This window comes from Mustela erminea, chromosome 5, assembly GCF_009829155.1.
Source record: "Mustela erminea isolate mMusErm1 chromosome 5, mMusErm1.Pri, whole genome shotgun sequence".
Classification (NCBI taxonomy): domain Eukaryota; kingdom Metazoa; phylum Chordata; class Mammalia; order Carnivora; family Mustelidae; genus Mustela; species Mustela erminea.
In genome coordinates this window covers 112064104-112092003 of record NC_045618.1, presented here as the reverse complement: position 1 = coordinate 112092003, position 27900 = coordinate 112064104, and the positions used below count along the sequence as shown (strand labels likewise).

General features: G+C 45.4%; 1 protein-coding gene across 4 annotated transcripts; it reads left to right on the top strand.

Annotated features, from left to right (window-relative positions):
- Positions 1-201: 201 nt before the first annotated feature.
- MAX (MYC associated factor X) lies at positions 202-24407 on the top strand. 4 transcript variants are annotated; one of them, XM_032344512.1, is made up of 5 exons: positions 209-462; positions 1208-1234; positions 8629-8736; positions 21510-21633; positions 22893-24407. In XM_032344512.1, the coding sequence occupies exons 1-5, from the start codon at positions 427-429 to the stop codon at positions 23078-23080; spliced, it is 483 nt and encodes a 160-aa protein (XP_032200403.1). In that variant the 5' UTR covers positions 209-426; the 3' UTR covers positions 23081-24407. The 4 variants fall into 4 exon arrangements, with proteins under 4 accessions (XP_032200405.1, XP_032200403.1, XP_032200404.1 ...); XM_032344514.1 differs by lacking the exon at positions 21510-21633 and having other exon boundaries at positions 202-462; XM_032344513.1 differs by lacking the exon at positions 1208-1234.
- The last annotated feature ends 3493 nt before the right edge of the window (positions 24408-27900 follow it).

Here is a 27900-nt window from a genome sequence, read left to right as displayed (position 1 = left end):
CAGGCACCGCGCCGCTCCGCTCTCCGCCCCCTTCACAGGACACGCAGGCGCTCTGGACTCCGTCAACAGCCCGGACTGGCGACGACCGGGTGCAGTTCCTTATGGGATTTGTAGTTTTTCTGGAGGCAGCTGGGCCGTCAGTCAAAGGGACGACAACTACAAGTCTCGGCGGCCCCAGCGTGACGGGCCCGGTCACGTGGCAGGGGGCCGACCGGGCGTGCGTGCCGCCGTTGATCCGGTGCTGCAGTGAGGAGGTGGTTCTCGCCAGTGTTGTGTGTGTGTGTGTGAGTGAGAGAGCGAGTGAGTGAGTGAGTGAGTGTGTGTGTGGGGGGACTCGGCTAGTTGTTGTCGGTGACTTCCCCCTCCCCTCCACCCCTCCCCCCTTCCCCGCCGCCGCTGCAGTGGCCGCTCCCTGGGCCGTAGGAAATGAGCGATAACGATGACATCGAGGTGGAGAGCGACGTGAGTCCCGGGGCTTCTTCCTTCCCGTGCGGGTTGTCAGGCGGGGACAGCGGCCAGGGCTCTCAGCGGGGCGACGGCGGCAGGGGGCCGGGCAGCCGCCTCCTCCTTCCCCTTACCAGCCCCCCCCCCCCACCTCGACTGGGACCGCCTCCGTCGCGCTCCCAGCTCGCTCCCCTCCGGGCTCCTAGCTGGAGCGGCCTTCTGGGACTGGAGGTGGGGTGGAGACACGCGGCCTTTGGGACCCCCACCTCCCCCGGTGGAGCAAGGTGCGGCGGCCTCCGGCTCCCACCCTGTCCTGTTCAGGATCGGGGGGACTGGTACGGGGTGCGCCCGAGATCCCATTGTCCGGATCCCCGGGAAAGGGACGACGCTCAGGACCTGCCCCCTCGATCTGCGATCAACCTCTTCCCGAGATCCGCGGATCCTGGGGGGGTTGAAGGAGGGCAGAGAGGGGGTGGGAGTGCCCAGATGCCCCGAGCTGGGTGCGAGGGGAGGAGACAGTGCTCTGAACCCCCTCCAGCCGGAGTCGGATCCCGGAAGGAGGGGCGGCGCTCGGGACCCCCCCTGCCCCGCTACCGGATCCCGCTAGGGGGAAGGGGGCGTCGGGTGGGGAGGGAGGGAGGGGGGTCGGGCTGACTCCCCACCCGCCGCTTCCTTCGCCGCCGGCATTTTCTTTCTTATTATTGAATGTGAAGTGTAAAAATAACTTCTATATTTTCTATTTTTTTTTTCTCTCTTATTCCAGGAAGAGCAACCGAGGTTTCAATCTGCGGTACGTCTCCTACTCTCCATTTCATTTTCATTTCCGTTCAGTTCTAGTCCTTTTTGGGGTCAGAGAGAAAAAGAGATTGTTCTATTATTTTTAATACTATAGTAAACTCTCCTGTTAACCGCTAAGGTGAGGCGGGGCCTTGTTCTGGGATTCTAGGTGGGTGGGGGGTGGGTTTGCAAAATCTCCTCATTCTAGACTCAGGTGATAAGTTTCAGAGACTGTAGGTGAGTGAAAGGAGCTGTTTGCAGAAAAAAAATTGGTCGTTCTGTAGTTCCCAGGTGGGGGAATCTAGCTGTCACTATATAAGTGTAAAATGAGAAATGTCATTCTGAAGTAAACTGTGTTATTCGGGGCAAAGTAGTCAGATTTACTTTGGAGCAAGCAGGCGCTAAACCATATATGCATAGTTGTGTGAAGCTGAAGCCACATGCAAAAAAAAATCATCATGTGGTCATGTGACTGATATAGACCTATAGAATGTAGCACAAACTGGTATTATTCTAATACAGAAATTAGAAATGTAGAGGAACCAAAGGTTGAATACGAAAGTGTCGTGGACAGCTTGTTCTGGTCTGACTATTTGTGTTGAAGGAGACGTATGAAAAATATAGAAAAATTGTTGAGAAGTGGCATCGCAGAGATAGATTTGCTAAAAAGTGGTGGCTGAGACCATACAGTGTTATCAGTAATTTCTCATGGTTTTGATATTAATGTTCTCAGTAGATGGTTCTGTGGATTTAGATAGACACTAATCTCGTGCCTTTCCAGTCTGGGACAGTACTGTGGGTGTTCTATGAACAGATTAGAGAAAGAAAAAACGAATAGACAAATCAGAGTCAGAGAGAGGAAGAGAAGTACATCAGAGTATCTAAATTGGACAGATGGGAATAGTACAAAGTTTATAGAATGGGGATCAAAAATTCAGATGCCTCTGGGGGGGCCCAGGCAGTAAAATCGTCAGGAATAAAGTAAAGAGCAGAGGTGAGGACTAGGTTCTGGATTGCACATGTCTTTTCTGAAAAGGCAGCCACTACACTCCAGTAGGTTGTTGTTATGTGGGAGTAAGGGCTCACTGTTGCCAGATCTTCCTATTTTTAAACATAGTTTAGAAATCCAGATTTTTATGTATTTTTCTGACTTTGGAAATGTGGAGACAACCAAGTTGTTTGGGAACTTGTTAGAATATGCAGGATACCATTTTGATACCTGTGATACCCAAGATAAAAGCTAGTCCTCTTCCTTGTACCTGCTCTTCATTAGAGGAAGTAAATTCTGCAGGTTGTCCAAGCAGATAGGCATTAAGAAAAAATGTTTATTGAGAGTTTACTGGAGTATGCAGTTGTTCCGGAGGGTTTTAAAAATTATCCCTGGGTGATAGTCACTAAAAAGAGTTTGTTTTGTTTTATTTTTGCTTGAAATATTGTCCGACACTTTATGCATGTATTTGGAAATTCAGTTCTTTTTTCTAGTCACTATGATCCTTAATAATGTGAACGTGGAGTTTCATGTTTGGGATCCAGTCTATTTAAAACACTTTTTTTCTTCCCCAAGTCGCCAGTTATAAAATGTGCCCCAGGGCTTGATCAGGGTTGGAGGATAGGGATTGGTTAGGCCTCCTTTGCAGAATCATTATTTGACTTGGAATTACATTGGCTTTCCAGTGAGAGAGTTTTCTTTGTGAAAGTTTGGCTTACTGTTCTTGAAAGCTTTCCGCTTTTCAAAATATCCATCCACTTGGGTATTGATGTGAATTACTTTATTAAATTATTAAAATGTTTCCACTCTCCTAGAATGCTAATGTCATTGTTTTTTCTAGATATTTTTAGTCTGATGTTAAGGTGCCTAGGATTTTTGTTTTTTGATTTTGGGAGGTAGGCAGTGAGAGTGGTTTTGACCCTCTATTTTTAATTTGAGACATCTACTTGCTGAGACTTTTAAATACTCTCTGGTACAAAATAATCCCAATAGCAGGGCGAGAAGAAGCAATAGATAAATTTTATAGTATATCAAACAATTACTGTGAACAAGTAGGGTAAAAAGGATTTGGGAGTTTTTTTCCTCTGAATACATCAGTTTTTTTCCTGCCACTTAGTATAGATAATATATTTTTTAAAACTTGGGGGAAACTATTCTTAAGCTTGTGTTAATTCAGAAGAGGCTGTGGACTGTGAACAGCCAAGGATTAAGGACTATAGAAGAACTTTTAAAAAGTTATTTGGAAAAGGTTCTATGGGTCCTGATGAAAAAAGAGGCCCTCATGTGTGTTTTATAATGTCACTACACTAGGCGCAGCCTTGCTAAGTGTGAGAAACGTAAGATTCTCAGCAAGGACAGTTAGGAAGTGAGGCTAACTATAACAGAAAGTGAAACTGATTTGACGAATATTGTTTTCGGTTGCCTCAGTGCAAATGGCAAACAGCTTTTCCAGTGACCAGTAAGCTTTGTTGAAGGAAATAATCCCAAACAATATTTTTATTATTAAATGCTATCTTAACTGTTTTTTGGAGGGAAGAGGTTACATTTTAAAGATCATTTTCTGGGACAGGTACATTTAATATGGAGTGATCCTTTGGTTTTATTTTGGTTTGGGAAATTCCTTTTGGGGAAAATGAAAGTATATGAGAAGCATAGGGTCAGTTTGTTAGGAGAGAAGCCCAAAGTCTTTTTCAGCACCTTTTCCTCCATACCAGCTGAATGTGTTGCAGTTAAAGTAGGTTGTTGGGGGTGCAGTTTCACTTGTGGACCCTCCTCATGTGAAATATTTTTAACTTCTTAGCGCTCTTTGCTTCTTTCGGAATTGTAATCCATTCAGAGGAGAGTGAGCTTGGTCGCCTTTGAGATTGGAATTTACTCAGGAAACGATTATCTGTTTTACCTGGAATTCGTTGCATCTCAGAAGTGCTGCACACTGCCTGTACTCAGTGTGCTTCAGAATGTTGACAGCAATGCAGCAACACCAGGCTTGCCTCCTAAGTATGCCTGTTTGTTAGAGAAAAGGGTAATCTTATGTTTTAAAGTTCTTTTTCAAGATGGCCGTAATGGGGAAATAGTTGATCATGGAATACAGCTTGGTTTTGAATTAGAATTTCATGACCAAGCCAATTTTACTCTCTTAAATGGCTATAGTTTGACAACATATTTGGTTTATAGCATTCCCAAGTTCATTCAGGCACCAAATCATACCAAAAAAAAAAAAAAAACAAAAAAAAAACCCAACCCTCAAAAACACATGTATTTAGTAGATGTTAGAGATACATAGCAGGCAGTCAGCTTCCAGCAGGACAGATACTGGAAAGTTGAAATTCATATCTTTTGTTAAGGACCTTTGGAGTTTCTCATCCTAGCTGCCTGTTACTTCGTGTTGCAATTTTCAGGTTGATTAAAATGAATTAAGTTGCTTAGAAATTCAGCTTTATTTACCCTATCTGCTTGCCATCAGAAGTAATAAGTAGATATTTTCTGATGAGAATTTTGAGCTTGTATATTTTCCATGTTTGTGTTTAATAAGAACAGCTTACTAATAATAAGCAACACTCCCCTCTAAAATGGCAACCTTTGAAATTCTTAAAGACAATAAATGTTTCGTGGGCAACTCCAGTTCGGTATAGGCTGAGCATTTTTTATATGGGAATTAAGACTCTCCCTATAGATGGGGTTAGATGTCAAGTAGTGTGAAAGAAATAGCATTGTTCTGGAGAACCTTGTGCATCCTTGAATAATGGAGCAATATTTCCCCATGCTATTTGCCTACCTAGAACTTGGAGAAGACAAGGCTGCTAGCTGACAATAATGCTTTGAATGTAGATACATTCTCTATGCAATAAGTTGGAAGGAAATAATTCAAAGAGATTTCCCTCAATTTTGAATAGACCTCCGTAGCTTGAATGACCTCCTGCCGGTTTAGCAACTTCTTGGCTAACAAAATAATGTTTGCTTTCAACATACAACAAAACTTAAGATACACGTGCTTGTTAGTGTCAGAGGTGGACAAATTGTAGGTGAAGATTTGTACTCTGGCTGCCAGTGCGGAAAGTGGTGGAAATAAAACTGAGAGGCTGAGTAAAAACCTTGGCAGAGACGTCAAAGCTGGAAGCGATTTGGTGCTGGAGTTCCTGTTGAGCATCTGTGGGCCAGCCACTCTTCAGTATCACACAGCCCTTTAGGATTTCTGTTAGCCTGGAATGCCCTGAAGGAAGGGTTTTTTGGCAGAAACTGCAAATTGAAGGAAACTGAAGGGGGCGGCATCCAGCCACTGCTCCTATAGGATGTGAGGAGGGAGGTATTTGGGGGCCTGCTATGCAGCCCAAGAATACTCTACTGTCTCCTAGAATTTGTTTGGTATCGCTTGTTTTCATTATCAAATATCTTTCTCAGTACAGGCGACAGAAAACTAGCTAATTTCTGAGTTGAGCTTTATTTGTTTAAGACACCACAGTTCTTTGACCCTTCCCCCACGCCCCCCCTTTTTTAAACTAGTTTTGAGTTTGTGGGAGGATCTCAGATGCTTTATACTGGAAGTCTTTACCCTGTTTTTCATTCTCAACTCTGAAATCTTGGCCCTTTCAGAAAGGGTTGCCAGCAAGTGAAGACCATTAACAAAGCAGTGATAAGCCTGGCAACTGGCCCTCCATTTGGATGATGTGGAGTGGGGGACAGGGGAGTATTATTATTGGGCTGGATGGATCTCTGTGGTTTGGAAATGTTTCCCGAACAGAATTCTTAGTTTTGTGTAAAGGTTTTTCGTCTCTTCTTTCAAGCCACTAGAGATATCATTTAGTATAGAGTTGCCTGGATTTAGGCATATTAGTTCTGCATATTTTTAACTTGCTCTTTCAAATGAGGCCTAGGGAGGAGAAAATATATCCTTGCCATTGTCTCTGAGAGCTTTGAAATTGACTCTGGTTAAAAGTAGCAGCTTGGGGATGGACATGGCAGCAGGAATTGGTCTAAGATTCTACTCTTCTGCTAGTTAAATTGGGCCTGGAACCACCACAGAAATTCCATCCACTACTTCGAGAACAACAGTCCCCAGCCCAGGCTTTCTACCAGGCAGTGGACTGCTGCCTTTCCTTGTTGAGCCAACTTCTCAAACTTGGCTGGCTCCCCAGATGAGAAGCCAAGATTTCTGCTGATGGTCCACAGCCAAGTTCACTTAACAATCCTCTAACCAAAAGACTTGTCCATTTGAGTCCTTTCAGGGCTCAGTGAATGGGAAGGGAGTAGTGCATTGTGGGGATGATTTTGGTGTTAGATTATACCTAGCTCCACCCCTCTGGTGCAGGCCTCAGTGAAACCAAGTCCCACTTGATTCTAACCTTTTGAGATTTGCAGAACTCTCCCAGAAAGAGAACAGACCATTAGGATTTTATTTGTATCAACAAGAGGAATTGTGGGTGACTCTGCTGTTAGTGCTTCTGTGTACAGCTCTTAAGCTGAGAGGAGGGCCAGAAATCAGGGTGATTTAGTAGACCGGAATATCTTGGGCTGTTGCTGAAGACCAAAGGTGGGCAATTAATTTGCATGTAAATAAACCGTTCTGGGAGTCTGTAGCAAATGATGGAGAGGCAGATAGATGCCCAGTGCCATCTCCACCTTCTCAGTGCTTTAGGTATAGCCCAGGTTAGAGCTCAGCCCACCTTACCTATGTAGGTGACTAGAGGGGACAGTAAGTTAGGAAGGGACTAGATACTTAAATATGCTTAATTCCTTCAACTTATTTCCTACTGCTATTAGAAGGCATCGGCATCTTGTTCTATGCTGTGTGAGAACAGTCCGGGTACCTATAGCCTCAGTTTATCTGGTGTCCAAACTTGATTGTTACCTCCGTTTCCCCATAAATTCCATGTGTCATTAAGCTCAGCAAACACCACCACGAATTCAGACTTAACAAGATTAGGAGGGTTTTAGAAGTGCCCACGCATCTGCTCTCAAAATGACTTGCTATGCTATATAGAGTCAGGGCCTCTGTGGGAACCAGGTGTCCAGTTCAACAGAGCTATTTGAGAGACTGGGAAGTGACTTCAGTTACCACAGCAGCTCCCAGCCACCACTTCCTCTCTAATGTCTCAGACTTAGGATTAGATAAAAGAATTTCAAGTCCTTTCATTCCCACAACTCTTGTCTTTATAGATTTTTGTCTGTACATCTTGTCTAGTACAAGGATTCATTTGAGGCATTCTTGTGCTAAGCCAAGTTATTTACTCTTGTTGCTTCATATCTAGACTTCCTGGTGCTTTGGGTAGGTTAAAACTACCCAGACTTTCCATATACAGACCTTTTCTCTGGATTAGCTCAGTACAACCTTGTGTATTCAGGGTACATTTTCAGAGTATATTATTTTCCATAATTCCCAAAGTGTGGATGTGATAAAAAGTTCTTGCTTTAGACTAAGTTAAGCATCTGTGTTCCATTCGGAGGGAATGCCCTTTTTTTTCGGGACCTGCTGAAGCTCTCTTGCAGTGCTCTCCAGCACTCTCTTTTTTGCCTGAAGCCAGAGTATTTTGCCATTTCTGATTTGTCGCCAGTCTTCTTCCCTCTCCAGCTGATAGTTCTTTGTGATGTTAAGCAGAACAGGATAAAGACTTTGGGCCTTGGGTAGTTAGATACTGCCAAATAAACTTGACCTGCCACAGGTGCCTGAGGAAATTTATTCAGAGCATGTGGGTGTCAGATGATTTGCTATCTAAGAACAACCTTTCTGGCACAGCGTGTTTGAGGGGAAGCCCTTGGCAGGATAGCACCATGGATAAACTTTAAAAAACAGGAACTCAGAATGTGGTTGGTGTCTTTATCAGCTCTGTCATAATCTCAGATTCATGGCATCTGGGTTTTCTAGAGGTTTTAGTTATAGAATTTGGTGAGCAGGTCTTAAATTAGTCCCTTTTAGCAAGCTTGAGACCAGACTCATGGTGATGGGTTTCACATGGAAAGAAACACTGCACCAGTGACCTTACTCCTTTCCTGGGCACCCCCCATGGAGAATCTTTTACAGTGGGGGTGATCACATTTTATAAAGGGACCCCCTAGAGCTTTTTCCTCGTCACTTCCCAACCATGAACTGGCTGGCTATTCTGTCACATAAGTAAGTTGTGGGGGAAGACTGATGTTGCAGGAGAGTTACACTTTGTCCCTGTGAATAACTTTTATTTTACTTATGCATGAGCTGGATGCATCGAGCTACTTTGGATGTTCCTGTCGCAAGCCTTGCTCACCCCTTTCTCCCCCTTTAGCAGATCCTAATTCTGGAGACTCCTAACTGCCCACCTCGACAAGTCCTTCCCAGCCCAATCGCCAGGGACAGCGCTGACAGCATATACTTCCAGGCTATTCCCCACCCACCTACAGCAAGCAAAAGGAGGGAAATTGCTAATGTGCTCTTTTTCCTGTTCTTCTAGGCTGACAAACGGGCTCATCATAATGCACTGGAACGAAAACGTAGGGACCACATCAAAGACAGCTTTCACAGTTTGCGGGACTCAGTCCCATCACTCCAAGGAGAGAAGGTGAGTTTATTGAGAAAGCTGATGGCCGCCACTAACTTGAAACTTGCTGGGGGGCGTACCAGGACACTCACCTGTCTGGAAAGAAATGGAATCAGAGATATTCCAATTGTGTGATTTCCTTCATTTTTGATTCTTTGGGGTGTTGCACACCTACTCTGTTCTTAGCAAATGACAGATGTGATGGAGCTGCTTCTAAGACATTAATAAGAGTTATCCTTTAAAATAAGAATTATTTATATTAAATTACTCATTCAAGAAATGATTATAACTATACAGTACAGAGAATAGCCCATAAAAGTTCAGGATAACACGAAGAATTTCTGAAGTCAGTGATTCCCTAGCCCTCTATGAGAATTTCTTTCGTATGGTTCAAACTTAGTACTTATTTTAAATGAGATCTCTCGGGGAATGTATATGAGCCAACCTGGACATCAATGAACTTCCAGTTTCAGCAGCTTTTATTTCAAGGCATATATACAGAGCATTTTAAGCTATAGGACAAAAGACTTAAGGAAAGATAAATGTTCATCTGAAGTGGAGGGAAAATCACTGGTCTTTGCTTCCCTCTGCCCCACTGATGGCCTTCCAGAAGCTAATATTTTCCCTGGAGAGGTAGGCACCAGCTGTTTCTGCATTTGAAAAACAAAGTTGGAAGCTTTGAGTAAAAAGCCTATGGGTTAGGGTCACTTCTTGGAATTTGGAGAATACATCTGTTTGTGCAGTTAGTTACAGCCTTAACACAGAATGTAGCCAGCTGCTATCCGTATCAATTCAGTGGTATGAATGGCAGACTGGAAAGAGGACCTGTGTTTTTTTGTTCAGTGATTCAGTATTTTAAAAAGCAACTATTTTAAGAAAAATCATTACTCTCAGGTATGCTTGGAATGACTCTCCTGATTTAGCTCTGTGGGTGGGGGTCCTGAGTTTGTTTGGTTATCCATAATCAAACTTAGAACCATTATAGTTTTACTTTGTTTATACTGCCACTCCAGTCAATCATGTGCTTTATACCTTATCTAAGGTGTGGCTTTCTCTGTGGCTGAAGCGTGGAGTAGGTCTAACCTCCATGAAAAAAGCAAAACAGGCCAGGTGAATACCTGGTATTGCAAAACCAGGATTTGCCATGTATTAGGTCTACTTACTGTGTACTTGGTTTAGTGGCCTTGAACTAAGGTGCTTACCTAGAATAACAACATTCCTGGGCACAACACTCTCAAAGCAGCACAGGAAATCTTTATGATGGAGAGGCAGACTCATCCTTTCAGAGTACATGCATGCAAAGGATTACCTTTTGTGCTTGTCTGAACTGTAGACAGTGCTTATTCTTATGCTGTGGTATCAATTGAAACAGTTTTGGTGTACTAAATGGACAGGGCTCCCTTAAGTCTCACATCTAACCAGGAGTGGCACCAAGGCAGTGTTTCCCAAGAGGTGGCCTGTGGCTCACTCTCACAGATTCACTCCTGACTGCCATTCTGGAGGCAGGCCTGGGGATTTATATTTATAACAAGCAGTCAGGTGATTCTTAGGCATTTTTAAGTTTGAGAACACTTTGGGAGAAGCTGGTCATAGGAGGTCAACTATACCTTTTTCCTTATCCAGCATATTTTGCACTGCTATAATACTCTTCTTTAAGTCCTTAAAATCACACTGTCCTAAATCCCATTGTCTCTTTTCTTCAAGGAAGTTGCTAGTTTAAATTTGGTAGCCTTACAAACTGAATAGGTTGTCATTTGATGTGGCCCATTCATTTATTCAATCACTTCATTCATCAAATGTTTATTGAGGGTCTGCTGCATGCCAGGAACTGTTGTAGATAGCAGGGAAACGGCAGAGAACAAAACACACAAGCAGAAGCTCTTTTTCTGGTGAGGAAAAGATGAAAAGTGAACTAGTAACTGTAAAATATACATAGCTTGTCAGATAAGTGCTGTGGAGAAAATTAAACAGGGAAGGAGGGGTTGCAGTTGCAAGAGTTCAGACAAGGAAACTCACTGGCAAGTCGTCATTGGAACAAAGGTTTGAAGGAAGTGAAAGAACCAGGCATCTGTCTGGTCATAAGCACTCCAGGCCAAAGGAAGGCAGGCGTAATAGCCCAAAGGCAGGTACCTGGGAGTATTGCTGGGCCTGTCAAGAACAGAGGCCATGGTGGCTGGGGTGAAGTGAGTGAAGGGACCATAGAAAATGAGGTCAGAGAAGTAGCAAGACTAAGGAAAGACAAGTAGTCAAGGGGCCAGGTTATGTGGAGCCCATTAACAAAATCCCAGTGTGGGAATTGACCAGGTAGCTTTCTGATCTCAGAATCCTGTTCTGTATTATAATCCAGATACTCCACACTAAGCATGAGTAAAGTCATTCTGATCCCCTTCCCACCCAAATTCCACCATCTGCATGATTTTCCTTGTCTGCCAGCATTGTTTCACAGATGCTGGGGGGAGTCTAACAAAAAGAATACTTTGTCTCTCAGTCTAACCAGTGCTCACTAAATGTTGCAATTTTTTAAAAATATGGTATTTGAACCAAAGGAAATTGGCTAATTCTTGATTTGTATTGCAGTAATTAAGGTTGCAACATTATGTAAATAATCATGAGTTTGGGGGAGCTCAGATCCAGTTCTTGCAGGGAACATATCCAGTCTCTTGATTTGGGCATCTTTTAAGTTCCAGGTGACTTCTCCCTTAATATTTGAATTACCTATCATACATAGCCAAGTTTTTTGATTTTTAAACTGAAACCCAATACTGAGTGAATTGGATCCTAACCCAAGAGTAAGGGATACTTGTATAAAAAAATAGCTTTAAATGTGAGACCCAGATTCTATTCTCTGTTTTATTTTTATTATAACATAAATGTTATAAAAAGTGGTCACCTTTTGCATAAGTTAAGAAAAAAAATCAGTAATAACCAACATCTCTGTTGCAACATAAAAGTAAACGCAGTGGTTCTGTGAGGTTTTATACTAATAGAATTGAACATTGGCTATTACTGCTGTTCCTATCATCATTACTGTATCAGAGATGAGGAAGCGAGCTTGAGGTCATGATCCCCATCTGTAGCTGGACAGGGACTAGAACTTGGGACTGCTGATTGCTGAGGTCAGTCTTTCTGCCACACTAGAGGAGTAAACAACTTGAGGATATTTGAATAAATCTTACTTAAATACTTTTATCTTTATATTGGGAGCTCCTCCTAGGTAGAGCTGGTAATCTTGGCAGTATGTCATACCCGGGCTATTTTTACTAGAACACAGTCTCCTGAAGTGGCATATGTAGGTGACACTAAAGTACGGACAGTTGAAGATCACTAAAATCTGTAAATTTTTCTGAGTCCTCATAGCTCCTCTGAGAAAACAGCCATTACAGCTAGTGATCCATTTGGGTTTTGCCATAGGTCCCAGTGTTAGCAAGTAGACCCTTGAACTCTATTGTTTGAGTCTCTTATTTTTGGTGTAGTTCTTCCACTGGACATCCCATGGGGAAAGATAGGATGGAAATAGTACTATCAGCCACTCAACCAGAGAAAGGGATGTAAGGGCAAGGACAACTGTTCTAAAGGTGCCTGGGTGGCTCAGTGGGTTAAGCATCTGCCTTTGGCTCAGGTCATGATCCTGGGGTCCTGGGATCCAGCCCCACATCAGGTTCCCTGCTCAGTGAGGAGCCTGCTTCTCCCTCTCCCTCTGCAGCTCCCCTGCTCATTCTCTCTCTCTCAAATAAATAACATCTTTAAAAATGAAGACATTACTTTTTTCTTTTTTTTTTTTAACAGAATTATTATTTGTTTTAAGGGTGCTAGGTTGGGTGCTAGGAAGTGTTGCCCGTGGCTTGCTGGCACTGAGCTCATCCTGTTTTGTCGGGTTCAAGACCTCGGTGACCAGCCCATCAGTTTGCCTTTACATGGGGAAGTGATTCTGCCCCCTGCTCCATACCTAGCATCCAGTTTCACTGTCTCCTTGACATGGTTGACTTTAGTGATAAAAGGTTCTATAGAAACATTGCCTTTTGCAGGTGTACAGTGGTTTAGAGAAATTTCTTTTAAGTCTCTTCCTAAATGCCTGTTTATCTTAATAGTTAATTGCTCTCTCAGGCAGTTGTGCTCTGGATTTCTCCTTTCTGGATAGAGCTGTGTTAAAAAGAAATAATATATGGGTGCCTGAGTGGCTCAGTCAGGTAAGCAGTTAAGTCATGATGGCAAGGTCTTGGGATCAAGCCCCGCATCGGGCTCCCTTCTCGGCAGGGATCCTGCTTCTCCCTCTCCCTCTGCCTGCTGCTCCGCCTGCTTGTGCTTGCTCGCTTTCTCTGTCTCTGCACCAAATAAATAAATAAAATGTTAAAAAAAATTTTTTTCAGATAATAAAAAATAATATTACCTAAGATGAAAATAAAATCAGGGTGTCTTCTAGTGAGCATTAAGTTCAGAATTCCTTCCTTTTGGGTGAAAACAGGAGGGCACTGCTCAGCTTCTGCTAAAGACTCTGGCACATGATAGTTCTCAGTACATAGCTGTAGCGTGAGAGCACCAGAGGAAAACACAGGCTTACTCCATCCTGGAACTAAACAGCAACAGCTGATATGGTTGTGTACGCCTGTTTAATTGAGACCCAAGAGCCATGTTGAGCACTGTAGAGGTTTAAAAGGTATAATATAGACAGAGTCTCCTCTTGAGGGTCTTGTTCTCTTGTTGGGAGAGAGGATTATACCACTTAGCAATAATAAGATAACGTGCTGAGCATTAAATAAGAGGTTAAAATACTGAGCTAATCTGTTTCGTTTCTATTAAAGCCTGCTTTTCTTAACATGTTAAGGTGTTGAAACCAAAAAGCTCCCTTATACCAGGGAACCTGACAGTTCTTACAGCTAAAGGTCACTCTCCTGTTAAACTCACTCAGAACTGTGACTGGGGCACTTATCCCAGTTGTAATTCTACATATGTTTGTATGGTTATTTGGTGACTGTCTGCCCATCTGCATATTGCACCGTGAAGGCAGGGAAGACGTCTTTTGGTCCTGTTTTCTTCCCTCAGTGCCTGGCACACTAGGGTGCAATGAGTAGGGTGCAGTGAGTACTTATTAACTGAAGGTTCGAAGACCCCGGCCCCCCCAACCACGTTACCCTGGCAGAGGATCGTCCTGGTGGGCACCTTTTAAGGCATGCTGTTCATTCAGCAGCATGCTTCTGTGTCATATAGAGGCTATTGAAGGGATTATCTTTTAAATAAAATGTAAACCACAGTGCTGACCATTTCACCTCATTACTCATTAAGGTTATTTCCTGGCCAGACTCCAACCCAGGCAGTTATTTTCTTCAAAATTAATTTTTTCATTGGAGCATCTGGGTGGCACAGTTAGGTGTCCAGCTCTTAAAACAGTCCATAAACTCTTGGTTTGGGCTCAGGTTATGATCTCAGTGTTGGATTGAGCCCTGTGTCGGGCTTCATGCTCACCGCAGAGTCTGCCTGAGATCCCCTCTCCGTCTCTGCCTCCCACTCATGCATGCACGTGTGCGCTCACACTCGCTTGCTTGCGGTCTCTGAAGATAAATAAACCTTTAAAAAAATAATTTTTTCAAAAATGTAATTTTCTACCTTAAATTTGTTGTCCATAGTTGCCCAAGTCTCATTCAGCCCTAGGCTCAGCAACTGTGAACGTATTGATTTATTGAATTCTTTGTAAACTGTATTTATGTGCTACTGAAAAGGTTTTCAGTGCCCATCATGGTAAAAACTGGTGTTCTCTGTTCTCTAAATAAGGTACCCACCTTGCCTTCCTGCTTTTTTCTCCTCCTTCCCTTATTGTGGAGTGGTGTACTCCCCCTCTGCTTCCCCAGGAGTGTCATTTATCAAAGTTCCTTCCTGTTCTCAAGGTCCAGCTTCAGCCTTAAACACCCAAAGGACATCAGGGTTTCACGGTGAAGAGACCCACCAAGAGGGCCCTCCAGCCTGTGCTACCCTTTGCTGCTGGAGCACCTCCATGTTTCTCCGTGCCTGGACGTCCCCTGCCAGTCTGTCTCTTCCTGCCTGCCTTCAAGGCTCATATCAAGCAGTTAACCACCTAGAGAACCCCGCAGTATTGTTCTTCCATCAGCTCCAGCGGGCATGGACTCCATGGGGCCTCTCCTGTGTGTCCCTTCCCTCTGTGACAATCTTATCACCTGACTGAAGGGTACACTCATTGAGGACAGAAGCCTTGTCCCACTCTGCCGGAAGTCTGCAGTGCAGAGCAAGGAAGGGCTTACTCCTATGGGGAGGACTAGAGAGCCAGGAGGCTTTTCCATACTGAAATTTGGAAGGGTGCCGGATTGTTTCCTAGGCTCTCCCTTCAGCATTTCTTTTGCTTTTTTCCTTGTAGCAAAATTGCAAAAATTTTAGGAACATAGGAAGAAAACAGTACCCCCTTTCTCTAACACAACTGTAGACTTTCCTTTATTCTAAGATTTGGAGATATGTTGCCCTGTACATATTTAAAGTGAGCCACAAATGCGTTTTAAATTTTCTAGTTGACATATTAAAAAAAAGTAAAATAACAGATGATGTAAATTCTAATAATATATTTTATTTAACCTAATATGCAAAAATAAGTATGACTTCAATGAAATCCCATGTATTGTGTACTTAATAGCACAGCTTAAGTCAGTCTAGTCACATTTCAAGTGCTTATTAGCCATTTGGTCAACAGTGCAATTCAGATGTTTCTCCCCCATTCCACACCTCATGTTAATATGACTAAAGTTGGGTGCTGTCTTACAGTGAGTGCCAAAAGAAACTTGCCTCTATTTCTTCCTCCCCCAAAAAGCTGCTGTTGCTAAATTCATGAAATAATGGATGGAATCTAAGAAGCAAGAAAATGATGGTATTATCAATCTGTATATTCCCTTTGGATTTCTTTGTATACATGCTTTACATGGATGAGATGTTACAACTTGTTATCACAGAAGATGCTTTTTGTACAAATGATAGTGTTCATATTGTTATTAGGCATGCTTCTGTTGGCCAGTTACGTTGTTTCCCAGATTTTAATTGTGTAAGAAATGTAGTGATGACGATTTTGGTGTAGGTGATAGTTTTTGTACAATAGATTCCTAGAAGTTGGGTTGCTAGGTAAGAACATCTAGTTTTTGCTTTCCAAGAGGATTGTTTTCATGTCTTCATTCTTCCATTTCTTATTTTGTAAAGCAAATACTGAAGACTGGTCCTTTTTTGAAAATCAGTTAACATCAAGTGTATTACTAGTTTCAGAGGTAGAGTTCAGTGATTCATCACTTGTAAATAACACCCAGTGCTCATCACATCATGTGCCCTCCTTAATGCCCATCACCCGGTTACCCCATCCCCTCCAGCAACCCTCAGTTTGTTCCCTGTAGTTATGAGTCTCTCATGGTTTGTCTCTCTGATTTCGTCTTATTTTTCTCTCCCTTCCTCTGTGATCCTCTGTTCTGTTTCCTAAATTTCCATGTTATGAGTGAAATCATTTGATATTTGTAATGACTAGTCTTGACAGTGTCCTAAGAGCTCCAATTTTACCATTACTGGAATTTTTAGTAGACAAAAGGTAATAATTAATTTTGTATTTTGTGTATTACTGGTGAGATTAAATCTTTTTCCACATGTCTATTGCCTAATTGCATGTCCTCTTTGGGGAACTGTGTGTCTCTGTCCTTCATTAATAAGTGTCAAAACTTCATTTCAGACTGCCTAGAGCAAACGACTAGAGAATTAAAGGTTTGAGAAACGTGATCTGTGTTGACCCTTAAATGTCTGACTCCTGGCTTAAGCCCCTTAAAGAGCATGAGGACTACCTTCCTGTAGTAATCAATAAAATGGTCCTTCGGACTGGGGAGGGCCTGCCAGCGGGAAGCGTGGAGGGGCCACATTGGGCTGGTTCTGACCCCACAGCCTTCCAGCCTGCCTTATTGGCATTGATGGGGTTTCCAGTTTGGAATGAACTACTTTAATGTAAACCCAGATTTATTATGCAAATCCTTTAATTTTTATTTTCAGAAGATTGTTTATTCGAATGGAAATGTATGTCAGCTTTGGCCTAGCTTTCTCTTTACCTTAATGTGTATAAAAGCTTTTGCAGATTTCAGAAAATAATGGTTTTATGTTTCCTTAAAATATGTAGTACAAAACAAGTATCAGTTAGTGAGGCAGGCAGCATTCTGTTTTCATTCCCCAGAATATGGCGTTTTGGTTCTTGGGGGAACAAGGCAGTGGTAACAGCTTGGTAAGAACTGGTTTTGACAGTAAGGAGGAAAACTGAAATAGGACCAAGGTAATTACTTCTTGAGTCAGGGTTAGGAGCCTAGGGAACTGCGGTGGTTCAGATTGTGAACATTCTGGCACTATTCTTCTCTTCCTCACCTCTCTCCCCCTGCTTTCTAAAACAACGTGGGTTTTTACACAAATCCAGAATACTGTAATAAGATTTACATCTCCAGAAACATGTGGATCTCTTGCCTTATATAAAAAATTGTGAGAGCTGCTGCCTTAAAGTGGGGCTTAGTAACCTTGGATTTCATCCTAACATCAGTGTTAACTACTTCAAGATTCCTTTGGGGCCTTAAAAAAGTTCTAATTAGAATCATACTCTTGGGTTTGGGTCTTTTTGTGGGCTATGTCATTGTTTCTTGCTGCAGCACATGAGGTGGGTGCCCTGTGTTCCCAAGCTCAGTTCCATTCAACGGGCGCCACGGAAGGCTGGGTTGGCACTTGCCTCTCTTTGTGGCTGTGGGCAGAGATGCCAGTAGGCCGGTAGCAGTGGCACAAGCCCAAGATGGGATAGGAACCTGCTGGGCACCTCAGCAAAAGCCACCCCAGGTCTTCTCCTGTGTCCATTTTGGCTGTGCCCTTGTTAGGTAATGAAGACAACAGTACTGTTGGGAGCTGGCATCTCCCTTCCCTTGGGGCTAGGTTCAGTCCATTCTCCCATGCTGTCTCATATTCTCAGGCTTTTTCTGTTTGCTGCTTCTCTGCTAGAAACCTGTTTCATTTGCACCTGTCTTTAAAAGAAAAAGAAACACAGTCTTCCTTCAACAGCTGCTATTATTACAAGCTACTTTTTTCTCATTGCTCACTTTTTCAGCCTAATTCTAAAAAACTAGTCTTCAGCTTCAGCTCATCCCTATGCTCTTTACCTGTGCACAGATGATTTACCTAAACTCTGACTATTCCAAGGAAACCATCCTCTCCTGGGTCTTTATTGACATCTTGTAGATGAATCCCTTTCCCTCCTTCTCAGACTCTCCTCTCTGTGACAACGCCGTCAGTGCCGTCAGTGCATTTCTGTTGGTCTTTTCCACAGCTTCCTCTGTGCCCCCAAAGTAGAAGTATCCTGGAGGCCTGGGTTCAAATCCTGACTGTCCCGCCTACTAGTAAGGAAGTTAGAGCTCTGTCCCTCGGTTTCCTTATTTATAAAATAGGGGAAACAATACATCAGAAGGTTGTATGAAAACATTTGATAAGTACCCAGTAGGTGTTAGCTGTTGCCATCACTGTCGTCATCATCATCTGTATTGCCATAATGTGGCCATGGCTTTCAGGGAACTTCTGCGTGGCTCCCGGAGGTGGAGAAGGAGCCTGAAGAGCCATTTTGCATTAACTCATGCTGCTGCTACGTAACAGGCCCAGTACCTCTTTAGTCCCCTCAGCCACAGTGTGTGCTGGTTCATGGCTGTGTCAATTTCTGCTCAGAAAATTAAAAGCAGAATTAGTGCCTTGTGATTTTAAAAACTAGCAGGAAAAAAAATTATCTGTGTCTATACTTGGTATCCAAAGGCAACAGTCCATACATGGACACATTGACTTACCACCTATCAGCTCGGTCACATACACACACACACAGATTGCTGACTCAGCCAGCAGTGCATTTCAGAAAACAGAAACCAAAAGCCCAGGCCATTCCATAGTCCATGCTATAAAGTCTGGAGCCACTCCACAGTCTGAACCATAAAGCCCGAGGTTGTTGTCTGTTTCTTGTTTACTGTTCACATAGTAGAGACTCCTAAAGACACGGAAGGGCCTGCCCACACCCTAATCCTGTGGCTGGACACATGATCTCATGATTTGGAAAGCCAGGAAGAGGGGATTTTAGATGTCTGGCATTTTCTGGTTTCAACAGTTTGCTTTCACCCCCATCCCTGGACTAGACATGCTTGTGATTTTGGGAGAATTCTATATTTTGTGCTTTAATTTTTTTACTGGTTGGATTTTACTTAGTACTCTGGGTAAAATAAAGTTAATTGAACCATTCTTTTGGACTTGCTAAGGGGTGACCTGGGATGTTTTGCTCTCTGCAGGGGATGGAGGAAGGGCTGTGCTGAGCCTTCTGGAGGCCCTGTGCTGGGTTTATACCCATCCAGCCTTCTTCACGGGCCTCTGTGTTCTGAGCATCTATGAATTTTAACTTCATCTGAAAACTGCCCTGAAATGGGCAGATCACTGACAGGATCTTTCCCCCTCTTTGGTTTGTTGTGCTATGCTTACTGCTCACTAGACGTCATGGTTTCATGTATTAACTATGTGAAGAAGAAACTGGCAGCACTTGGGTTGCTCCTCAGTGTGGTCCTTCGTTAGGAAGAATTGTCACTGAACATTTGCAGTCTTGCTTTTTTTCCCTTGTCCCAGCTGCAAATGAGTCGTTAAGTAAGAGCTAGTGTTGCTTTCTGGGAACTGTTGGTTGAAAAAAATAGACAAACGTTAAGAAAGACTAGGATCGAAATATTCATAGCAACTAGATCATTGATCGGGTGCATAGAATTTGGAGGGCTGCGTGGGGTCTGAGAGAATTTCTGGTCAAATAAATAGCCATGGAGAAAAAATTTAGGTCTGTGGTCAGAGAGTCCAGAATGCCCTGTCTTTTGGGCTCCTGAACTCTTCCTTGCCACTCTGCCACCAATCCTCCAGAACTTCTTGTAAATCCCATCTCTAGTATCCGGAGAAGCAGAGTATTTTAATTAGTCCTTTCTAATTATGTGTCCCTTTTTTCATCTTATCCCTTAGTAATTACATCCTAATAAGTTCCTTCAGCAGAAATGGAAAACAGCATCTAAAGCAGCCTTGCAAGCCCCCGTTGCTAGGTACTCTGATTCTTCCTACAGAAGCTGACTGACTCCAGAAACACACCTAGCTTAGTCTCCACTCTCGTACCCCTGCTGTGCTACTCTTCCTGCCCAGAGTGACCCTTTGCCACAGATGTCACCTCAGTGTAATGTGTGTACATGCGTGTGTGTGTGTGCAAGTATGCACACACACACAGAACCAAGGCCATTGCCTGACACACAGTAGGTAATGGCCCCAGCCAGAAGCCATCTTTCCTGTGGCCTTTCTAATCTACACTACTCAAGTTACACTTGTCGGTGCTGCCCTGTGATTTGTCTGTGTATAGATATATTTATCTCTTCAGCTGGATAGTAAGCTAGCTTCTGGGCAGAAGAAGCCATGACTAATACGTTTGGTTTCTCCACAGTGTCTGCTCAGTACCTTGCACATAATTTGCAGCAGATAAAAATGGTTAAATATGAGCAGTTTCCTTTTGAGGAAATTGCCTTAAGTGTGCTATAAGTGAAAAGTCCTTGCAAGGACTGGTGAATAAATCCAGGCCTTGCAGAGTTCTCTGATCTGCAGCCTAGCCTGATCTGCAGCCTAGCCTGAGGTATATAAGTTGAGATTGTCAGGATTTAATACAAGTGGATACAAGTTTTGCTATCCTGAATGTAGATGTTTTCTTTGCCATTTTCCCCTGTTGTGTCTGGGTTGTTTAGGACCCACTAGAATTGTAACACAGAACTGTCCAGTACTGCCCTACCCTGAGTGAGAAGCTGTGCTACACACTCAGCTTCTAGAATACCCTGCCTTGGGTGTCGGTCCTCTGCGCTTTGTGCCATTCTACTAGTTTGGCTGGTTAACCGCTGGCCATGAGTAGCTCTGGCCTTGTTTGCAACCTGGAGGGACTCTTTTAGGCATGTTGGTCCTCCAGGGCCCAAATAATCCGACATCCATTTTAATGGCTTGTCAGCTTGTTCCTCTAACAGAGTAGTGCCTAGGCTGCCCATGGCCATGGTCAAGGTGTGGTTGCTTCCTGAAATGGCCCAATCTCCTGCCCTTCCTGTGTTGACATCAAGCTCGGACAGCTTTCACTAAGTCTCTTCAGCCAGGAAGGCTGAAATAATGACACAGCAGCATGGCTCAGCTGGAAATAGTTAACACAGCCAGGGTGTTTCTGAAATCAAGGGACCTGGATGAAAAGCTTTACACCTACTCCAGTTCTGAGCTCGATCCCCCCGAGGTCTTGCTTTTGTTTCTCTGGCCCAGCTGCTCCTATCACTCCCTAGTAGAGAGCAGGTAGCGTCAGCACTCAGTTAAGTAGTATTTTAATGTTTTCAGACGTAGCCAGGCTGAAGACTTGAAAGCAGCCTAAAGAACCTCAGAGGGGATGGGAGGAGTTCAAGTTCAGAAGTCAGATGGATCCGAGTTTGAATCCAGGCTCTGCCACTATCTAGCTGGTGACTTTGAATAAACCAGTAAAGTTCTCTGAGCCTCGGGTTCCTGGTGGAGCTGCCTCCCAGAGAGCGCTGCTGCGAGGTAAGCCACACACGGGGCTCGACACCTTGCCTGGCGCAGAGCAGGCTCTTCCGCAGCAGTTCCTGGCGCCGCCGCAGCCCTGTCCCGCCTCACCCTCCTGCTGCCATTCCCCTGTGTGCTCTCACAGAAAGGCGTGGTTTCCTCACTGCTTGGACTAGGTCGTTATTTTGTTCCCTTTGCTTTTTCTCCTATTGCAACAGGCATCCCGGGCCCAAATCCTAGACAAAGCCACAGAGTATATCCAGTATATGCGAAGGAAAAACCACACACACCAGCAAGATATTGATGACCTCAAGCGGCAGAATGCTCTCCTGGAGCAGCAAGGTGAGCCCCTGAGCTGGTGGGGCCACTGGCCCTGCTATGCTCCGGCCAGGTCAGCGCTTCGCACCTGGGCCTGCAGAGTCAGAACCAGTTACAGAGCGCGTGCTCATAAGCAGCTGCGGCCTGCTTCTTGGGCTGAATAGTCGAGTGTTAGAACCATCCTGAGGCAGGACCTGAGCCGCCAGTGAGGGAACAGTGGAGTCCAGGGGTTGGACGTTTGAAGACTTTTTCTGACCTGATCTCTCCCCTTCCTGGGGCTCAGGTGCTCTGCCTACAGTAGGGGTCACACCTGGCATCAGGTGTCTCAAAAGAGCTTTGAGGTCCTTGGATTGGAGTGTGCTGTGTAAGTACCAGAAACTCCAGGTGTTCAGGGACAGTGAGCCCTCCCCATTGTCAATGGTAGTCCAATCAGGGCAGCCTATGGGCCAGGCCCATGCTGTTCTCCAATGCTCACACCCGCCTTTTCCTACAACCACAGGGGAAAGCGAGAGCTGATCAAGTTCTTTGTTCCTGGGGAATTCACTTCTCTTCCTCCCTCATGGAAGATGCAAGTAAAAGGAAATGCAAGTAACCACCTGGGTTAGAACACCTCAAATAAAATAAAATAAAATAAGATAAAATAAATGGGTTGACCTTCCAGGCTCCAGATGAGCTGAACCCCAAGGGACGGGCAGTGGGAGGCGGCAGCGGGTTGGTTACTGGGCCAAGCAGCCTGCATGTAGGGGCTACGTGTCAAAAGGCCCAGGTATTCCGTGTGTATTGGTGACTTGCTTCCAAGTGTCCAGCTTGTCTTTCCAAGTGGATCTTGTACAAGAGAGCTAAGCCAAGCCTTTTCTTTGGCTGACACATCCTATGTCATCCTTTCCTGCTGTTGTGTGGCCTTCACACCTTTGTGGAACCTGGCATGGCCAGGCCAGCTTCTCCTCTGTCATTGCATTGCTGGGTCCCACGGGGAGCTTATGCTCCCGTCTCTACGCTCGGCTTCCATGGCAGGACGGTGACATCACAAGCCTTCTCTTTAGGGTTGGGTGGCATTGCGGAGTGGCTGGCCATGTCCACTGGGGCCCCGGGTCTGGCTGGGAAAGGAGAAGGGCAATGAAGCCTGTGGGTGGAACAGCTACCAGAAGGGTGTTACTTCTGAGCCACCCTGAGCCTCGGGGGCCAGCAAGCCCTTCGGAAGAACAGGCTGGACCCTGAGCTGAGACTTGGTCACTCCCCCAGTCTCCAGAAGGCTGTAACCCGCTCGCTTGGTTGCCTTTCAGTCCGTGCACTGGAGAAGGCGAGGTCGAGTGCCCAACTGCAGACCAACTACCCCTCCTCAGACAACAGCCTCTACACCAACGCCAAGGGCAGCACCATCTCTGCCTTCGATGGAGGGTCGGACTCCAGCTCGGAGTCGGAGCCCGAAGAGCCCCAAAGCAGGAAGAAGCTCCGGATGGAGGCCAGCTAAGCTCTGCGGGGCAGGCCAGCAATACAAACTGTCTGTCTCCTCCACCGTCCCATCCTTCTTTCAGTTCGTCCCTAGAACCCTCACAACCATTTAAGAGACTTTTTTTTCCCTCTTTCTCTCTCTCTTTTTTTTTTTTTTTAATTTTATTTTTATGTAGAAGCTCTTGGACAACAGCTCTCGTTCTCCTTCCCCATTTCCACGTTGTTTTTTTTTTTAACGTTTCCCTTCAGGGATTCCCTGTACCCACCAGGAATTTTTAAACCAAAACACCCCAACTTGGCAGCTTTTTCTATGGAGGACAGACGGCCGGCCGGACCTCTGAGCACATGATGTCCTGACCGGCCACCAGCTCCTCCAGCCCTGCCGGGCACTTGTCCGGAGGACTCCTGCCCCTCCCAGGCCGCCCTCACCTCCGTTTGATAGACTTTGTGAATCTGTGGACTGCTCTACTTTAAGAAGATGACCGGTTTGGAGTAATCAGAATTAATCCCCCTTCTTTTTAAGGATTTTTTTTTTTTTTTCTTAAAAAGCTATTTATCGCTCCTGTTAAAAGACTAGATCCTTGAAGAAGTCTGTGGTATAAAAACAAGTGGGGACAGAGTTGCAGCCCCATCTTTGGCCTGTTTCGCTCCTGCCTCTCTCAGCCAGCCTTAGGGAGGGCCGTGTGACACCCGTGTGGTATGTGTGGGGGACAGCGGGCAGCAGTGAAGTGGTCGCCGCCATGGGGTGGTAGGGGGTGGGACAAGGAGGGAGGATCGGGTCGGGGAGAGGTTTTGTATTGAGGGCCAGTGATGACGTTTTGATATTTATTTCCTGCTACTGAAATTTGAATCTGAGTGAATTGTCCCTATTTCTGATGATGTCGGTATTGCAAAACGACAGATTCATAAAGTAATGATCAAATCTTCCATTCTTTCCGTGTGTGTTTCTAAGAAATAGAGCCAACTGATTTTGTATGTAAATACCAAGAGCAATTTACCTGGTACTAAACCTGCCCCCCCAGTGCGGACCCTTCCCTGCCCTCACCCGACTCCCGTTCCACCTGTCCTGGAACCTGTTCCCATCGTGTGATCCAGCCCTGGTCCTGGCTGCGGTCAGCAGATCCCAGTGAAGGGTTTTGTGTGTTTAGGCCTCATTTCTTTGTCTTTTTCCTACTCCGTTCCTGGCATTTGCTGATTTCTAGTGTGTACTCTGTAGTCTCAGTCTGTGTTTGATTCCATTCCATGGAAATAAAAAGTATGTTGTACATACTGCCCAAGAATTGTCTTGCAAGTTAAGGCTTTCCCCTTTACTATAAGACTATAAATAAAAACTTATTTTATCCTTCTTGGTGGTGGTGTCTTCTTGCCCTTGCAGAGGCCAAGATGGTTAAGGGAGGGGCCCTCTGGAGGCCATGGGGCCCGTGGGAAAAGCTGAGAGAAGGGCAGAGGTCACTTACATGGGCTTGCAGAATCTGGAGCTCCTAGAAGTCACAGCAAGCCCCTTGTTGTAAGGGCTCAGCTCAACTGGGCAGACCAGGGGATAGGTAAGCCAGTGGTGTTGACTTTGCTCATTGGATAGCAGCTTTTAAAGTTTCAGCAGGGGTGGGGTTATCCAGAGCACTTCTAGAGGCAGTTCCTGCTAAATAAATGACACTTGGGGAATTGGTAGCCCAAAGCTGTGGGTTTGGGTTTCTCCTGGGAATGAATGTCTAGCTCCTTTGCGTTTCTAGAGAGTTCCACCACGGTAAGAGGAGGCAGCAGAGGAGCTGTCAAGGGCTGGAGGTAAAGGAGGCTCATTCAACAGCATCATGTTAGCTCTACTCAGCCTAGCGACCAACACTGGCCTGAATTTGTTTCACCTTGAAAGGAAGAGAATTTATGGCCAGAGCACAGCTCAGCTTTGGTTTTCCTGTCTGGCTGACAGGAAACTGCTATTCCTAGACCAAGGGAGGGAGTGAAGTTAAATCAGTTCTTTGATTTGTCCCTCTCTTTAGAATGGCAGTGCTCGGGCTCCTGTCAACCGGATGTCAAGTTCAGAGGATCTCTTTTTGGTTATGGGAGTCGATAGGTAGGCCATGTTTCTACAACAGGCAGTTTAGAGCATGATCAAAACATGATTGCAATGAGGAAAACAAGGATGCTGGGAAAACAGCATCCCATTTACTAAACACACTCCTCCCCAAGATAGGAAAGATACTAAGAATAAGAAAATGGGAATGAAGTCAGGTGATTTAATAAGCCCTCAAAGGTCGCGTACTTTCTTCTTTTTTGTTGCCCTTTACTATATCTCTTTGTATGTCTGGCCTTAATTACAAATCTACACAGCTGGCTGGGAAGGGGTGGGCCTCGGGAACAAGCTGCAGGTGAAGCCGTGTTTTTGAGGTGGAAGGAGTGGTGCAGCTGGGCACGCGGGAGGCGGGCCACGGGGAGGGGGGCAGTGGAGCGGAGAGCCAGCCCTGGCTCCAGGATATTGGCTGGACAACAGCTTGAGTTTTCAGCTCCTCAAAATTTCAATAAGCCGGTTGGAAGAAAAGGGCCCGGGTAGGAGGCTCCTAGTTCCTGAGAAGATCCGAACCACCTGTGTGCTGTGATGGAAGAAAGCAGGTGGCACTGGCGGCAGCTGCCTGGCAAAGAAAGTAAGGTAGGAGACCCAGGATGGAGGTTGTGCTCACTGAAGAGGACAAATGAAAGTCACGGCCAAGTTCTTCTCATCTGTCTAGGATGCCAAGGTATGCATCCCCCAGAACACCGAAGTCCACCCTGGGTCGCTTTCACAGCGAGTTGCTGCGCTGTGGCAGGCGGCACAACGCCCGGGGAACCTGGTGACATGCCTGGTCGCTGCAGCAGGCGGCCTCACCAAAAGCCACCGCTTTCTCTCTTGCAATGGTAAGCTTGATATTTTCCTAGCTTTACGATGGCCCCAAGTGCAAGGGTGTCTTAAACGGCCCGGTTTTTAAAATTCTTAGTATGTAGATCCCGTATGTCGAGTAGCTGTAAGTTCAGCAAAGAATTACCTCAGCTCAGAGCTATCATCTTAACTGGGAAAGTTTTGAAAAACAAGACTGAGTGGATGAGTGGAGATGGAGCCCCGACCTAGGACTGAGGAGAGCAGAACTCTGTTTCTAATAATAATAGAGTGATTTATGCTTGGGTTCTGAAGTCAGACTTCCTGAATTCTAAATCCTGGCTCTCACAGTGGTTGCTCATCTCAGGGGAGCCACTTGTCCCAGACTCAGTGTCCCCATCCATAAAACGAGGATAACAGTACTAGCCTCGTAAGGTGGCTATGAGGGTTAAATGAGATAATGCTTACAATGTGCTTGACCTCAGGCCCTCGTGAGCAGCCAGGTGCCAGCTCATTATCTACCAAGGCACGTGACCAGGGCTGACTCTAAGATGGAAAAATCCAGCTCCTGCAACCAGCCTTCCCTGGAGTGTGTGAGAGCGGACATCGCGGTATCCCACAAATGCCTCCCACCCCTGAGATTTGCCCTGTCTTACAACACAATGTGAATTAAAAGACAACAAGGGGACCCCAGGACTGGACTGACATACTCTTTAAAACCAAAGAGGCACCTGTGAATTCCTTAGATCTGCTGTCAGCCCAAGCGAGGCTCTGCCATTCCCTCCTCCTGCTATTCTTTGGCATCTCCGAACTCTGGACACGTGGTGTGCTGCCCACGGTGGTGTTGCTCAGAGCAGGGTCCTTGAGCCATGCCCAGGGTGCTTGTTGAAAGGGTTTCTGGGCGCCTGCCTCTCTGACCTAAAGTGTACCATGGCCCACCACCCAGAGTCCATCTACTTAACAGGCCCTCCCACGTGGTTCTCATGCACTCAGCTTTGACCCCCAAAAGTAAAATAATCCAGAGAACAAAAAGCTATTGGAGGAAGTGTGAGACACAGCTGAACTGAATTAGCAAAGTGGGTGTGAGGTCAGGCCCTTTAAGGCTGCACTTGGGAGAAAGACGGGGGAAAGGAGAGGGGCTTGGTAAGCCATGCGCTTGATAAGACTGCTCTGATGGCGTTTCCCTTTTCCCAGTGGGGCTCTCACCCTCTTGAGGGCTGCCCAGCTGCCCGCTTTCGAAGCCCCCAGCATGGGTGATGGTGTGGGGCCGCACCCATGGCTGTCCCCGTATCACACACTGGCTGTCCTCTGGTTGCTAGGCAGGTCTCTAGGCCAGCCGGAGCAAGGCTGTCTCAGACCTGTTAGCCAGGCTCTGCTATGGACAGCCTCCGGGAGCATGAAACTAGAGCCTTTCTTGGTTCCAAACAGTTTCGCTAGACTGAGGAGGAAACCCAGGTTGGGAGAAGGAGTTTGCCGGCCCTGGTGAGAACTGGGGTCCTTTGGAAGCCCTGCTAGGTCACGAATGAGCAAAGACAGAATGTCTTTCTGTGTGTGGGGTTATTAAGGCATGGACTAACTTAATTAATACAGCGCCAGGCTTTCCTGGGGAAGGGGATAAACAAAAAATATTTACTGAATTCCTGAGGTGGAAATCAAATTGGCCAAATAACCCATTCCTGGCCAAGTTTGAATAAGCAGGCTGACGTGTGCGCAGGGCTGGAATGACAGCATCAGGCAGGCCTCCTCTTCAGTTCTGGAGGCCTTCCCGGCAAAGGATCACCACCAGCTGGTGAGTGTCCTTATGGCTTCATCAGGGTCCTGGTGGGGCCGGGAGCCGGGCAGCTTCCGAGCTAGTGCCTGATGGGTTAGGCCCCCGGCTTTGAGTGTGCCTCCTGGATTGGCTCTGGGTGACACCGCACTGGACAGAACAGGAGGACAGCGATAGCACAAAGTGCCATTATAAGGCGTAAGTGTGACAGTCCCTCAGCTGTGCC